The sequence below is a fragment of the Gopherus evgoodei genome, chromosome 5 (genome assembly GCF_007399415.2).
Source record: "Gopherus evgoodei ecotype Sinaloan lineage chromosome 5, rGopEvg1_v1.p, whole genome shotgun sequence".
NCBI classification, from domain to species: Eukaryota; Metazoa; Chordata; order Testudines; family Testudinidae; genus Gopherus; species Gopherus evgoodei.
Window position 1 is genome coordinate 112,513,082 of NC_044326.1, and position 16,897 is coordinate 112,529,978.

The window sequence follows — 16,897 nt, forward strand, 5'->3', positions numbered from 1 at the left end:
GGTTAAATATTAGCCAATATAAGTATTAAATTCATATGTCTTTAACAAAAACAAACTACTTTTATAAAGAAAATTTGTGTTTGCACTTTAAAAAAGGTATCTAAAGCTTTTGGTTAGTGTGTTCTCTCCCTATGTTTTCCCTGATACTGTACCTCACAGGTTTCCTCTCTCGCAGCAAATCTTCCAGACTCTTTTCACAGTGTTCAGCAGTCACCACGAGCCTCTCTGATTAAAAGAATACACCAATAGCAATTTTAGAATCTGGACACACAGCATTATCTCAACATATCATCAGCTAGTGACAAAGAGAATGCCTATTTATTTTAGAGAACTGTAAATATCTTGGCATACACTGAATATAGCCGCATTATACATCTTTTGCAATGTATCTACTTTAGGTTGGGGAGCTGTCTGTGGCGAGGACTAGTCTGCCTCCCAAGATCTGCAAGAGTGAGGGATCATCTTTCAGGATAGGCTGTGGACCTTTGATGATGCCCTGGAGAGGTTTTAGTTGGTGGCTGAAAGTGATGGCCAGTGGTGTTCTGTTATTTTCTTTGTTGGGCCTGTCCTGTACTAGGTGACTTCTGAGTACTATTCTGGCTCTGTCAATCTGTTTTTTCACTTCAGCAGGTGGATGCTGTAGTTTTAAGCATGCTTGATAGAGATCTTGTAGGTGTTTGTCTCTGTCTGAGGGATTGGAGCAAATGTGGTTGTATCTTAGAGCTTGGCGGTAGACAATGGATCATGTGGTGTGTCTTGGATGGAAGCTGGAAGCATGTAGGTAAGTATAGTGCTCAGTAGGTTTCCGGTAGAGGGTGGTGTTTATGTGACCATCGCTTATTAGCACAGTAGTGTCCATGAAAAAGACCGCTTCTGTGCATTGGTCTAGGCTGAGGTCGATGGTGGGATGGAAATTGTTGAAATCATGGTGGAATTCCTCAAGGGCTTCTTTTCCATGGGTCCAGACGATGAAGATGTCATCAATGTAGAGCAAGTAGAGTAGAGGCATTAGGGGAAAAGAGCTAAGGAAACATTGTTCTAAGTCAGTCAGAAAAAGGTTGGCATACTGTGGGGCCATGCGAGTACCCATAGCAGTGCTGCTGACCTGAAGGTATATGTTGTCCCCAAATGTGAAATAATTGTGGGTGATACCATTAATTTGATACAATTAAACTAGATACCATTAATTTGGGCTTGAATATGGGAGTGGCTGGGTCATTACACGAATTGAATCTATTTCCCCATGTTAAGTATCCTCACACTTTTTAGTCAACTATCTGAACTGGGCCATCTTGATTATCACTACAAAAGTTTCTTTCTTCTCCTGCAGATAATAGCTCATCTTAATTAATTAGCGTCTTAGAGTTGGTATGGCAACTTCCACCTTTTCATGTTCTCTGTATGTACATATATCTTCTTACTATATATTCTATTCTATGCATCTGATGAAGTGGGCTGTAGCCCACGAAAGCTTATGATCAAATAAATGCGTTAGTCTCTAGGGTGCCACAAGTACTCCTGTTCTTTTTGCGGCTACAGACTAACACAGTTGCTACTCTGATACCAAATAAATTCAAAACACCAAGAAACTGTCACTTTTAAAATTGTTACTAAAGGAACATTTTTGTGAATAGTGAAGACTACCTGTATTAGAGAAGCCTCCATGTTTAATTTTCACTATAACATACCTGTCTGATAGCTTTCTGTAATATGAAACACACTTTCAAAAACAAAAATACTTTCGAAGAACATACCAAAATTCACCAAACACTGATCTTGCTATTTTTAATGAGAGGAATGCTCTGCCCCTGCCAGGCATATTATATAAAAATCAGTGTCAGCCTAGTCGCCATATTTTAGTAGGAAAGTGTTACTTCCAAATAAACTATTACCTTAAACAGTTATAAAAGAGTTATCACAGACCACAAACACAATACATCCACTGTTTCTTCCTTAATAGTTAATAGTTTTAAAAACGGCTGTCAAACAATTAAAAAAACTAAACACATGATTAATCACACCATTAAACAATAATAGAATACCATTTCTTTAAATAGTTTTGGATGTTTTTCTATATTTTCTAATATATTTATTTCAATTACAACACAGTATGCAAAGTAGACACTGCGCACTTTATATTATTTTTTATTACAAATATTGGCACTGTAAAAATGTCAAACAAAATAAATAGTATTTTTCAATACACCTCATACAAGTACTGTAGTACAATCTGTTTATGGTGAAAGTGCAACTTAAAAAAGTATATATTTTTTAACATAATTGTATTCAACAAAACAATGTAAAACTTTAGAACCTACAAGTCCACTCCGTCCTACTCCTTGTTCAACCCATTGCTAAGACAAACAAGTTTGTTTACATTTACAGGAGATAAGGCTGCCTGCTTCTTATTTACAATGTCACCTGAAAGTGAGAACAGGCATTCATGTGGCACTTTTGTAGCTGGTGTCGCAAGGTATTTATGTGCCAGACATGCTAAACATTCGTATGCCCGTTCATGCCACAGCCATATTTCCAGAGGAAATGCTTCCATGCTGATGATGCTCATCAAAAAAAAAAGTGTTAATTAAATTTGTGACTGAACTCCTTAGGGGAGAATCGTATGTCTCCTGTTCTGTTTTACCAACATTCTGCCATGTATTTCATGTTATAGCAGTCTTGGATGATGACCTAGCACATGTTCTTTTTAAGAAAACTTTCACAGCAGATTTGACAAAACACAAAGAAGGTATCAATCTGATATTTCTAAAAATAGCGATAGCATTTGACCCAAGGTTTAAGAATCTGAAGTGCCATCCAAAATCCAAGAGGGAAAAGAAGTGTGCTTTTGGAAGTTTTAAAAGAGCAACACTTACATGCGAAACCATCAAAAAAGAAAATCAACCTTCTGCTGGTGGCATTTGACTCAGATGATGAAAGTGAACACACGCTGGTCCGCTCTGCTTTGAATCGTTATCAAACAGAACCAGTCATCAGCATGGACGCATGTCCTCTGGAATGGTGGTTGAAGCATGAAGGGACATCTGAATCTTTAGCGCTGATGGCATACAAATATCTTGCGACGCTGGCTACAATAGTGCCATGAGAATGCCTGTTTTCAATTTCAGGTAAAAGCAGCAAAGAATCCTGTGGCACCTTATAGACTAAAAGACATTTTGGAGCATGAGCTTTTGTGGGTGAATACCCACTTTGTCATCTGATGAAGTGGGTATTCACCCACAAAAGCTCATGCTCCAAAACGTCTTTTAGTCTATAAGGTGCCACAGGATTCTTTGCTGCTTTTACAGATCCAGACTAACACAGCTACCCCTCTGATACTCAATTTCAGGTGACATTGTAAACAAGAAGCAGGCAGCAGTATCTCCTTCAAATTATAACCAAATTTGTTTCTCTGTGTCTGAACAAGAAATAGGACTGAGTGGACTTGTAGGCTCTAAAGTTTTACATTGTTTTGTTTTTGAGTACAGTTTTTTTTGGTACATAATTCTACATTTGTAAGTTCAACTTTCATGATAAGGAGATTGCACTACAGTACTTGTATTAGGTGAATTGAAAATACAATTTCTTTATTTTTGATTAAAAATATTTGCACTGTAAAAACAAAAGTGAGCACTGTACACTTTGTGTTCTCTGTTGTAATTGAAATCAATAGATTTGGAAATGTAGAAAAAATCCACAAATATTTGTGGTGCTCGTGATTAATCACTATTAATTTTTTTAATCTCGACAGCCCTACTTTAAAGCCAATTTACCTTACAAAATTCACACTCCTTTTTAAGATTCAAGACATAATAGACAATTGGGAGGGAATTGCTGGGATCGCTTTCTGTAGGACATATTTCTTTCAAAGGTTAAAGGTTAAAAGAAAGGCTAAAGAAATAAAATATATGAAAAAATTGACACAAATTGATGAATTCCAGAACCCCACATGGCAAGTGCATAGAAAAATCTGCAGATTTCAATGAAAAATAAATGGGGGGGGGGCAGGGAAAGAAAAGAGAGAGATGAGAACTTGTTGGGCAAAAGAGTAAATAGCTAAAAGTTATCACTCCGTGTTATGTGGGTAACTGGATTACAGAGACCCTTTCAGCCAAGCCAACTACATCTGCTTTTATGGAGATGACTGTAAATACTAAAGAGACAAGGTGAGTGAGATAATATCTTTTTACTGGACCAACATCTGTTGCTGAAAGACACAATCTTTCGAGATACACAGAGCTCTTCTTCAGGTCTGGGAAAGGTACTCAGAGTGACACTTGTCCCTTTCACCATCAGACGTTGGTCCAATGAAAGATATTACCTCTTACATCTGCTTTTGTTATGTGTAATGACAGAGCAATAAGACTGCTAAAGAGTCAGTCCAGATAAAGGCACACTGCTGACTTGAAAACAAAATTCACACAATTTCTCCAATGTAAGCAACAAAGGAAAAATTTTACTGGGGCAGCTATCTTCACACATCAACAAAATCATTATGGCAAAATACCTTCGTGCAAAAAAAATGCAATTTCCCTAGGAAAGAAAACACTCACCATGCTTTCCTCTAGAAATGTCCACATACTGACAAAGTCTGGGATGGGTGATTGTCTTAAGGATTTGAAAACGACCCAAAATTTTGATGGAGTTTGGCGTGAGAGGAAGACCATTGCTTCCACAGACATCATGTGGCAGAGCTGAAGCAAAGAAAGTGGAGGCACCCATCACAGCATCCTTCAAGGGAAACATTTTTCCCCCTTTAATCCTTCCAAGCAATGCACACTCCTGAAAAGAAAATGAAAGATTTTAAGTGAATTTCTAGCTATGGCAAAAAGGGTTTGCTGATTAACAAACGATTAATATTGCCAAAATTTTTAGATAGAATAGATTAAAAGTAATAAAGCCACTGAAGCATAATCCTTAGCAAAACAAAACAAAAAATACACTTGTGCATCAGTATCACAATTATGCAGCCCTATTGCATTACAAAAGTAATGGAGCAGCTAGATAGTGTTAAGCAATGTTTAGGGATTAAAATAAACTTTAGATTTATAGTGAAGACTGTGTTAATATCAAGTTAAATAAAGCAACCAACAAAAGAAGCTAAGCAGTCTTAAAATAAAACAGCATCTGCATTATCTTGACAGTTAAAGATGGATTTTAAATGGAATGAAAGAAAAATATATTCCTAAAACCACATCACATACTAGCAGACCACACGTTAAGTTTCTCAAAATTCAACACTATTTGTTGAGTATCTTTAGTACCTCATATAACCCTTCATTACTGGAGTATATCAACATCTCATAAGTACAGTATTCAAAAATAGAAAATAATAGTTTCTCTTCCCCTCCTACTTCTTTCCCAGCCAAATAGGAGAAACAGCTTGATTAGTTGGTAGGTTTTGTTTGTTTATGTTCATGTGTAAGAGTGGCAAGTGAGGTGTCTGTAAGTGAAAAAGTTATTGGAAATACTGATTTTAAAAAAATGAGCTTTGCTTTTAGTTCCGGAAGTGGTGAGTTCCATCATCATTCTTATCTCCTGGGGAAGCAGGTTCCCTAGTCTGGGCCAAGCATTACATGGCATTTCAATTAATTTACAGTTAAAATGTCACTAGCACTTCTTTTGAAAAATATGTAACCACTGTGCAATCCAAGAACAAAACAAAAACAAAAGTACCCTTCTCTCCCCCCACTCTCCAATAAATACATGTATGACAGATCAGGTTACACATACTCCCCAAAGTGGCATATGATGCCTCTTCAGCTGAATGCTAATGTCTTGAAGCGAAGGACCAAGTATCAGAATCTGATGCATCAGATTCTATGACTTTGCTTAACCCATTTGCCCAATCAGTTTTGGGCTGTGAAGCCTGGAAGCATAGGCCATCATTAGATATGACTGTTCCTGTTGCCAGGGCTTGAGAAAGAGACAGCATGTGCTTGTGCGTGCACATGGCATGTGAGAAAGACTACAAAGGTGAGTGGAAGGACAGAAAGGAAGATAGAGTAAGGAGTAAAATGAGTAACATGGAATTTTAACTTGGCATTCAGGGTGAACTTATTTAAATGCAAGGCAATTTAAATCACCAAGTGGAATGTCTCAATTTAAATAAATAATTTTGATGAACATTTCAATAAATTTGTTAGTCTCTAAGGTGCCACAAGTACTCGTTCTTATTTCAGTTTGTAGTTCAGTTATTTTTTTTCTAAGAAAGGTACATCTTTTTTCTACTTAGAAGGCAACTCTATAAATATATACATCTATTTAAGCAACTCTATACCTTAATATTTTCAGATGCTTATTAATTGTATATTTTACTATGTTAAGTAATAATTCATTTATGATTTTGTTAAACTTTTAGCTCATGATTTGTGTCAAGCCACATTACAATGGTAACTGGAATTTAATTAAACACACAAGACCGCATATAATACTTATATTTATTAAACAAAACCTTAAATGTTTTGGATACATAAACTCCTATTATCAAAACATGTTTCATATTTACAACTAAAATGATTCATTAAAGAAACAGAAAGATTAACCGCAGTCAGTGAACCAAACTGATCATTTCAGGTCAGCCTGGGAAAACTTTCAAATATGCCTAAGTAAAAGTGACTAGAGCTTAAGTTCCTACTTGTTTAAGTCTCTTGAAAATGAGGTAACAGTCTCTTAAGTTACTTACTCCTTCAAACTTTTACAAATTAGTACATCCCAAACCTCCTCATTTTTATTCATACACCGGAAGAGAAAGACAAGTGTTCCTCCTTTTTCAAACCCCAATCTACTGAATTAGTTCAAATAAAGAAAATATTCTGAGCCTGCAGAAGAGGGCGCTGTCAAAAGCTGGTTTAGCACTTCAACAAACTCTGGATCCAGGTGCTTAGCTAGTGACTTCCACCAGTTGAATGGTGACTCTGTCTAAAACATCAGCAAAAATGTACTACTTGAATGGTTCACCTCCAGCCCTGAAATATATTATGGTTGGCATGATTGATGAGTGATTATTAGATGCCTATGGCATAGTAGCAGCATGTTTTTCAGCAGTTAAGCACCTTCCCTTTGTACTTTGGGTTGACAGTACTGGCAAGAAAATCTGCTTCTTTACTGCCTGCAATTTAAGTTTGTTGTTGGGTATTTCTTCCATGTCTCTTGAAGTTCTTTCCAAATTTCAGCAACAGTGGCAATACAGCAGAATTTTTTCTGAAGTTATCAAAGGCTATGGAAATATGTTTCAGTATATTCAGCATATCTTTACATTTCTCTTTAGTCCCATGTTATCTACTTTGCTTGTGATAGTTCCATCAATTTTGTCACCGTTTTGTTCACAAATTGCCATCTGAATAGGCCTGCTCTTAATAACTAGTTCAAAACACTGAATTCCATCGCACATCTTGGGGAAGAATTAATTTGGATCCTCCTGCTCTCTTCAGAAAAAAACGAAACAAAGTGGTTGTTATAGAAATAATTTCAGCAACATTGTCCTTTATTCTTAAGTTATACTTAAGTCTTTGGCTGAAAGATGCACCAAATGAGCACTGCACAGTGCTAGGTTATAAGTGTCAGGTTTCTTTCATTCTTTTTTTCTAGATTTCTTCTCATCTTTGCTACATTTGCAGTATTATCTGTGAAAAAACTGCACACTTGACATGTGAATTTTTGTTCAGTTTTAAATATTCTTCTATATAGGCCTTTCCTGATGGGTCAATTGTTTCTGAGAGATAAACAACCCCATCTTCTGTCATCACACAAGCACATAATATTAGGTCATTGTGTACACTGAGTCTTGATCAATAGAGCCGATTAACAATCCCATCAATGTTTTTTGCACACTGTTAAATTTCCTTCTCATACACACATCCAGCAACTTTCTAGCAATGTCTTCTTTGCTAAGTGGAGAGTAGCTTGGTCATAATGACTGAACTATGTCACTGAATTGTTTATTCTGAACAAGACAAAAGGAAGAATCTGTTGCATAAACAAACTGAACAATCTTTTCATCTGTGGTGGTTTGCTAGAATTTGGTGGTCCTGATTATGATCGGTGGTTTTACTGGATGATGAAGCTTTTTGTTTTTTAAACACAAAGGTAATTTATTGTCTGACATATGTTTAGTTGTAGCACTGCTGGTGGTACAGTAGAACCTCAAAGTTACAAACACCTCACAAACATTCGTAACTCTGAACAATACATTATAGTTGTTCCTTCAAAAGTTTACAATTGAACATTGACTTAATATAGCTTTGAAATTTTACTATACAGAAGAAAAATGCTGCTTTTCTTAATTTTTTTTTTAAGTAATTTATGTTTAGCACAAAACTGTACTGAATTTGTCTTTTTTTTCTTTTGGTCTCTGCTACTACCTAGTAGTGTACTTTCGGTTCCAAATGAGGTATGTGGTTGACTGGTCATTTTGTAACTCTGGTGTTCGTAACTTTGAGGTTCTACTGTACCTGCAGATGACACTGAAGTTGTAGACACTGCAGATGATGGAGACTCACAACCTCTTATGTTAAAACTCCTAAGCTAAAAGAAAATAGGGCTGTTGATTAATTGTAGTTAACTCATACATTTAACTCAAAAAATTTAATCACGATTAAAAAAATCACAATTAATCGCAGTGTTAAACAACAGAAAACCAATTGAAATTTTGAAATGTATTAAATATTTTTGGATGTTTTGGGATATTTGCACTTTAAAAACGATAAAAAAATTGTATAGTATTTTTCAATTCACTTCATACAAGTACTGTAACGCAATCTCTTTATCACGAAAGTACAACTTACAAATGTAGATTTTTAACCATAACTGCAAAAATAAAAGTAAAAAACAACACAATGTAAAACTTCAGAGCCTACAAGTCTACTCAGTCCTACTTCTTGTTCAGTCAATTGCTAAGACAAACAAGTTTGTTTACATTTATGGGAGATAAGGCTGCCTGCTTCTTACTTACAATGTCACCTAACAGTGAAAACAGGAGGTCGCATGGCACTTTTGTAGCCGGCATAGCAAGGTATTTACGTGCCAGATATGCTAAACATTCATATGCTCCTTCATGGTTCAGCCACCATTCTAGAGGACATGCTTCCATGCAGATGATGCTCGTAAAAAATAAACACATTAAATAAATTTGTGACTGAACCGCTTGGTGTAGAATTGCATGTCTGTTTTTCCTGCATCTTGCCATATATTTCATGTTATTGCAGTCTTGGATGATGACCCAGCACATGTTCATTTTAAGAATACTGTCAATGCAGATTTCACAAAATGCAAAGAAGGTACCAATGTGAAATTTCTAAAAATAGCTACAGCCCTCGACCCAAGGTTTAAGAATCTGAAGTGCCATCCAAAATCTGAGAGGGATGAGGTGTGGCACGTGCTTTCAGAAGTCTTAAAAGAGCAACACTTGGATGCAGAAACTACAGAACTCGAACCACCAAAAAAGAAAATCAGCCTTCTGCTGGTGGCATCTGATTCAGATAATGAAAATGAACATGTGGTCTGCCCTGCTTTAGATTGTTATCGAGAAGAACCCATCTTCAGATGGACATGTCTTCTGGAAGGGTGGTTGAAGCATGAAGGTACATATGAATCGCTAGCGCATCTGGCACATAAATATCTTGCAATGCCTGCATGGCTCTGTTGTAGCTAACACCTGTTCTCACTTTCAGGTGACATTGTAAGCAAGTAGCAGGCAGCATTATCTCCTGCAAATTGGAACCAAATTGTAACAAATTGTTTGTCTGAACGACTGGCTGAAGTAGGACTGAATGGACTTGTAGGCTCTAAAGTTGTACATTGTTTTACTTTTGAATGCCTTTTTGTGTGTACTTAATTCTACATTTGTAAGTTGCACTTTCATGATGAGATTGCACTACAGTACTTGTATTAGGCGAGTTGAAAAACCCCTCGTTTTTTTATAGTATAAATATTTGTAATAAAAATAAATATAAAGTGAGCACTGTACACTTTGTTGTCTGTGTTGTAACTGAAATCAATATATTTGAAAATGTAGAAAATAACCAAAATATTTAAATAAATGGTATTCTATTGTTTATCAGCATGATTAATCGCGCAATTATTTTTAATCGCTTGACAGCCCTAAAAAAAAGTCACTCTCCCTCATTGAGTGCTACTCAGTTCACCGCTTTAAAAAAAAGGGAGGTTATAAATAATCGATTCCTCCTACTGCAGCTGTTTATACCACTTATACGATTTATTCTAAACCCAGTTTTAAAAGGAAATTAACTAACAAATAAGGATTATCTAAATCTATTTAAACATTTATCTCTAGCACCATACCAAACAGCGAAGTTCTGGAACAGCCTTCCAAAGGGAGTAGTGGGGTCAAAAGACGTATCTGGCTTTAAGACTAAACTTGATAAGTTTATGGAAGGGATGGTATGATGGGATAGATTAATTTTGGCAATTGATCTTTGATTATCAGCAGGTAAGTATGCCCAGTGGTCTGTGATGGGATGTTAGATGGGATGGGATCTGAGTTACTGCGGAGAATTCTTTCCTGAGTGCTGGCTGGTGAGTCTTGCCCACATGCTCAGGGTTTAGCTGATCGCTATATTTGGGGTCAGGAAGGAATTTTCCTCAGGGGCAGATTGACAGAGGCCCTGGAGGTTTTTCGCCTTCCTCTGCAGTGTGGGGCATGGGTCACTTGCTGGAGGATTCTCTGCAGCTTGAGGTCTTCAAAGAACAATTTGAAGACTTCAATAACTCAGACATAGGTTAGGGGTTTGTTATAGAAGCTGATGGGTAGGATTCTGTGGCCTGCCTTGTGCAGGAGGTCAGACTAGATGATCACATTGGTCCCTTCTGACCCTAAAGTCTATGAATCTATGATTTTGGAAAAAAAAAGTTAAAATTCATAACTTCCTAGGTGAAGATTTCCTGTTTAAAAGTAAAGTTTTATTGGGATGTTTGATTATCATAAAATAAGTCGACTTCAGAAGTCCACCAGTAACAGTAAAAACATAACTGATAAATACTCCCATAACAAAGTAACATACCAATTATATTTTGAAAACGTTTTGAAATTCATAAGTAAAGTAATCCACCCAAAACACAAGTATAGGACAATAATCTAAATGATCATTTACTAGCATAAAATATGGTAGGCAGTCCATAAGAATGGCACATAAATAAATTTACTAACTAGTTGATCCAGACTATTCAGTCATGTCCACATAATCATTTTTAAAATCATTGCCCTCTGAAAAGCATTTTTTTATAATGCTGTTTAATTCAGACAGCCAGACCTTGCATCTCTATGTTGCACTGTTTACATTTGGCATGTGTTCCTTTTTTACCTAGTGGGACAGGAATTTCTTGAAAATATTCCCAAATAGGGTCTTTTTTTTTTACAATCTGCAGCCATAGCAGGTTTTTTTTGTCCAGTTCCAAGGTACTATGAAGATTGTGGTCCCTTCTTCCCAGTGTTCTGCTTTGACCTCAGCACTGCTCCTTTCTGGCTCCACACACTGCTATTTCTCACTTTTTACGTAACTCCCCCCCCAACCCCGGAAAAAATCAAAAAATTCTGCAGTGCAAAAGGCATGCGGATTGTTTATTTGTTTAGAGACAGAGGGAAGTCGCTGAGAATTGTGTATGTATCTCTGTGTACATATGCAGTAAGACATTGTAAAGCCATTTACCTGAAGTGCCCAGAACCATCCAGAAATTAAGGGATGCTAGTCACTGGGTGGATCAGTATTTATCCATGAGCAAATTCCCCTGGTAGGTGGAGTCATAAATATTCAAAATTTGAGAACTAAGCCATCAGAGCTCAGGTAAGGAGAAAGCTATAAAATAGGAATATGAGCCCAGCCAGGCAGGCTCAGTGGATTATTCTGATGAGATACATGTGGGAGTCAGAAGCTGAGTTTCAATGTGTGATGACTTGGCCACTCTCTGGCACCTAGCAGCCCAACCCAACCCCCAGTGTTCTCTACATGCCAGTCAGTTTTCCATAATCTTAAGAATGACATGAAACAACACACTTAGTAAAATAAAATTGTTTAGAAAGTACTGAGGAATCTGAATACTAGGTTTTTTCCCCCCTTTCTAGCTTAATATTGCCCTGTAGCATTAAATTAAGGTCATTCTGTCACTGAGAAAGTTATCCAAGAAAAATAAAGCAGGGAAAAGTTTTCAACTAGCAATAATTACTAAAAAAATATGCTAGTCAAGAGTAGCTTTTTAGTGAAGGAATGCCACCTTGTTCATAGCCACCTTCTCAGCTTCCCTTTGTGAATCACTCTCCCTCTGAGTTAAAACAAAAAATTAAAATAAACATACACTGAATGTAGAAATAACTGACTGGAGTGTAAATATAACAAATATATGGGCTGTATATTTAACGTTTAGGTAACGTGTGCTGTATTTAAGCTAACGCTGCCTAACTGTACACACTGAAATTTGATGTTTGACAAAAGAAATGGAACTTCAGATTTGACATTTCTTCATATTTTGAAAATCCTGATTTGCAACAAAATGAGACGATATTTGGCCATTTTGGTTTAAATTTTAAACAAGATTGTTGTACACAGCAAATATAATCTACAAACATATGACAGAATTAAGCATTTGTTCTGCCACAAATGAATGCATTAAAAATACTAAATTCAGAAGTAATCTCAGATATTCTGTGCCATTATGTAGTTGCTATCTTAAGAAAATAAATGAGAAACAGCATAGTCTAACTTTTTATAGTAATGCTTTATTATATTACCCAACACAGATTTTTTTTAAAGATATACTTTTTTTTTGTATTTCTTCAGTTAAGTGTACATTCATTTGACCCTGATCCTACATAGATAGACATTAGCACCTCAGTGACTTCAGGGAGTGCAGGGGTCTGCCTGTATAGAGCAAGACACAATATCAACACTTTAACTGTATGTCTTCTATAAAGTAAGGCCCTGATTATGCAAACTCTTACACACACAGTCTTATGCTTACAGTTAAACACATTCCCAAGTGCTTGTGGGACTGGAGACTTAACATATAAACCAACTCATTCACCCCATAGACACACATGCTTGTTTGGTTTTGAGTGTACACAAAGCCTTTTTGTTACAGAAAAATATAACAATTCTATAAGCTGTAAGAACCCATTATGATAAGCAAAGCAATTATTATTATTATTTTTGCAATACAACTAGACATGAATAAAACTTTAAACAAACAACTGTAGCTTAGGGGGAAAAAGATGAGTGTTTATTTGTACCTTGGCATTTTCAAAATGGCAAAAAATGAAGTAGTTGCTTCCAGTAATGATATGCTAAGTATCTGAGGTAGAAAAGAGGCATGATAGGCTAACACATCCGCTAAGAAGGTCTTGCGCAGAAACTTTAGTCTCAGAAGTGAACCATGCTGCATCCCATGCCTAGAACATACTCCCAATTCCATGATCTCCATTACAGGACCCACAAACACTAACCAATACCAGTAATAGCCTATTACCACCCTAATATTTTTAATAAGTTAATATGTGAGGTGAACACTACTAATGGGTCTCATGGTACCTTTTTCCTTTAATGCCAAACCCTGCAAATACTTATTACCACGTAGAGCGCACATGACCATGGGTAGTCCCATTTAGTGATTATTTCAGCTAGCAATAAACGTTTGCAGGCTCAACCCCTATGCTGGAAAGTCCCTCCAGTGCACAAACCATGGATGAATTAAGTCTTCCTCAGCAAATGTAGTAGGTATTAGAACTAGAATGTCCACCTCTAACTATAGGAAACAGAAATACAAATATACGTTTCTAAATTTTGCAAATATAGGTACTTTGTTTCTTATTTAAATAATGCAGTTTTCCAGAATTAAAATAGACTAAAACAATCCTGCCTTTAAAGTAATAATTAAAAAAATTGGAGCAACCAAACATGTCTAATGTAGTTGATTATCTTAACCAAATCCATATCTTAAAAGAAATTGTTTCATGAACCATCCTCTGTTCCATTCCCAATCCCTTATCATTCCCACTGCAACTACAGCAATTGCTAATTTAGAAAAAGCAAGATTAAGGAGAAAAAGCATTTTTAGCTGTCTTTATTAAAATGTAGCAGCTGGAAGCAAAAAACAAAAACCAGACCATGTGATCAATCAGCTATCAATGATCACAAGCAAGCACTCCACAGCCCTGAGTTTGGGAACTACTCATTTAAAACTAGTATTCATAATAAAAATATGCAAAAATAGTTAACTGGCGGGACAAAACTCAGTTTCAATAACGTAATAAAAGTACAAGAGATACAGAGGAGACTCTTTGGACATAAAAGGCAGTGAATTAGGCTCTGGTGGTCAAATGTATCATACAAACACTTAAATTACTACCTTGACATCTTTCCACCTTTTTGTAAACTAGTTAGATATACTTACATGGAATTACACAGTGTAAACTTTAATGGAAACAATACTGCTTCACTAAACTGCTTTTACCAATAGTTTCAGAAATCTGAATGTAATTAAGTGTGAGATTCTGACCAAGAACTTCCCACTGTAAAGACTTTTCTTGAGAATGAAAATGTGATAGCATTTAAGTATGCCTAAATAGCCTTACTTCCTCTTTTTAAAAGTCCCTTGGCTACACAGATGATCTTTGAAATGAGAAGCAATCCTTCTACAAGTACAAAATAGCTATCCAAACTAGTTGAGGAACCAAATGTAACCACTTAAATATTTTAATATTTAGGTAGATTTAAGAAAAAAGAAAATAAGTGGAATCAGTTTTACAGAAATATACTGGATCTGTCAAACTTATTGTACAATGACAGTAACAGATTTATTGTATCATTTATTAAGTTTAGCAGATATAAACCTTATAAGTCCTCCACCTAAATACTGTAGTCATACTTTGTTTATTTCACATTTCAGTTATATTCACTCTGCAATAAGATACCTGCCTGTAATTTTCAAGAATTCCTCTCGATTTTACTTTCAATTCTGTTTTTTCCCCAATTCCAATTTTTGTGCATTAGATTTTGCAAAAATAATTGTTGACAAATCTCAGATGTGGTCTGTTCATTAAAGAAAAAATTATGTAAAAAGACTGTGTATTTGGTGAGTCCTTGAGGACAATCCAACAACTAGGTCTCAGCTCAGACTGAACAAGAATTGAGGAAGAGGCTTATTTATATCATACAGAAGAGCTAAACATGCTCATGTCTCCTGCCCCTTCATGTCCCAGGGTGTCCATTATTTTCATTACAGAACAATGCAACTTGTAAAACAGTGAAAGCAAGAAACTACGCAGATAACATCACTCCCCAGTCTCTCTTATTGGAAGGAGGATGCAAAAGTGGGAAAAGATTAATCGGAAATTGTTTTGTTTGTTGTATGTACATTTTAGCCTGACTCTTCTAACAACGAAATCCAGGCATGGAACAAAGTGAGAAAGTCTTCTAAAAGAAGTAGTTAAAGCCCCTTTTTCTATAAAGGTTAAAACTAAAACAGACTACTAGAAGATTGAGGATTTTTGTTTTGTTTTTAAATCAAACATTTTCATATTTCAGACCATCAAGAGCCTCATATGTACACTTATGGTCCCAATTCCTTAGTTACAACTATGGCATTTTGTTACAAGAAAAGTAATATTTGGAAACTATTAAGAAAACAACATAAAAATAATTAATTCTAATATGTTGGATGCAGCTGCTTGATCACTTCCCTCAATTCTGAATGCACAATATTTGTTTCTTCTCTCCCAGGTCCATGGCATTCTCATTGCAGCAAGGCATGCTTTACTATCTCCAGGTTACTTTGCACTTAAAAAGTTCTGTCCTCCTTTATATTTACTACCCCTTCAATTTAGGCATCATCCACAAACATTCAGGGAATAAAAGACATGAAGCAGCTTCCCAGGGTGAAGATTTATTTTAATTAGAATTGTTGAACTGCTGCAGGAAAGCTTGCAAGTCTCAGACCGGGCGAGGACTTGATACAGTTATCCGTTACCTACTAGCCAGCAGTAGATAGGAAATTTGAGAGTAGGCCCAGCAGAAGAGCCAAAGGCAGCACATCGCGAGAAGGTAGTCTCACCCCAAGAAAATGGGCAATGGAAATATTGTTTTCCCAAGACCCTGATCAAAGGGCTCTATCTTTGTTTAGGTAACTGTTGGGTAATAAATTTTATGCCTCTCCCTCTCATTATAGACTGCTGGAAGGAAGACGCTCTCTGCCTTCATCCTTTCAGCAGTTAGGAATCCACTACTCTGCTACTCCCCAAACTCTCCTCTACTTCAGCTGTCATTTTGGGGGCATCCTCACCCATAAATAGTTGGACTCCATCTCGGCCCTTACTCACAGATTACCATGCAACCACATTGACTTGACTTCTATCGGTTTTGCTATACTTTCTAGAGTTTTGAAAAGCAAAAGAGAAAGTGAAAGGAAGTCATGTAAATTTACTCTGCACCTACTTGGCAAAGCTACCAAGAGCAATAGTCTCTGTAGCTCTCTATCTGCAGACTCTAGAAAGCAGCTCACTACAAGCTTATACTCACTTCATGGTAAGTTTATCTTCGTAAGGAAAAAGACAAAACTTCTTTTTGTTAGTTTTGCAAGAAATAATGCATTGGCTTCCACACTCACCACATGGTTTTCCCCTCACCTCTAGCAGCTGGAGTTTTCAGTCCTTGAAGCAAGTAGCAAGAAGAATCACTTCTTGAAAGACTGATAAGATTTGCAGTTTGGGGGCCATACAGAAGTGCTCTAAAGGCATCATTCTGAAAAGCACTGAAACAGCAATATCTTGCAAGGAAGAATCCTGCACTGGCTCTCAGGAAGAGGATGGGCTAGATACAATCCTATACATCTTCTCTTTCTCCAAGGACCAGAATTTTATTCATTTTAATTGGGGAAATGGAAAAAAGCCACCAGA

The 16,897-nt window shown here is 36.3% G+C and overlaps 1 protein-coding gene across 2 annotated transcripts in view; it reads right to left on the bottom strand.

Annotated features, from left to right (window-relative positions):
* The window catches only part of TBCK (TBC1 domain containing kinase), a 185,875-nt gene that overhangs the window by 168,440 nt on the left and 538 nt on the right, over positions 1-16,897 (bottom strand). For both annotated transcript variants that reach the window (XM_030564512.1, XM_030564511.1), the window contains exons 2-3: positions 4,551-4,779; positions 153-225 (exon numbers count right to left, since the gene is read on the bottom strand). In XM_030564512.1, coding sequence (XP_030420372.1) covers positions 153-225; positions 4,551-4,743 — 266 coding nt within the window. In that variant the 5' untranslated portion in view covers positions 4,744-4,779. The remainder of the gene's footprint in view (positions 1-152; positions 226-4,550; positions 4,780-16,897) is intronic.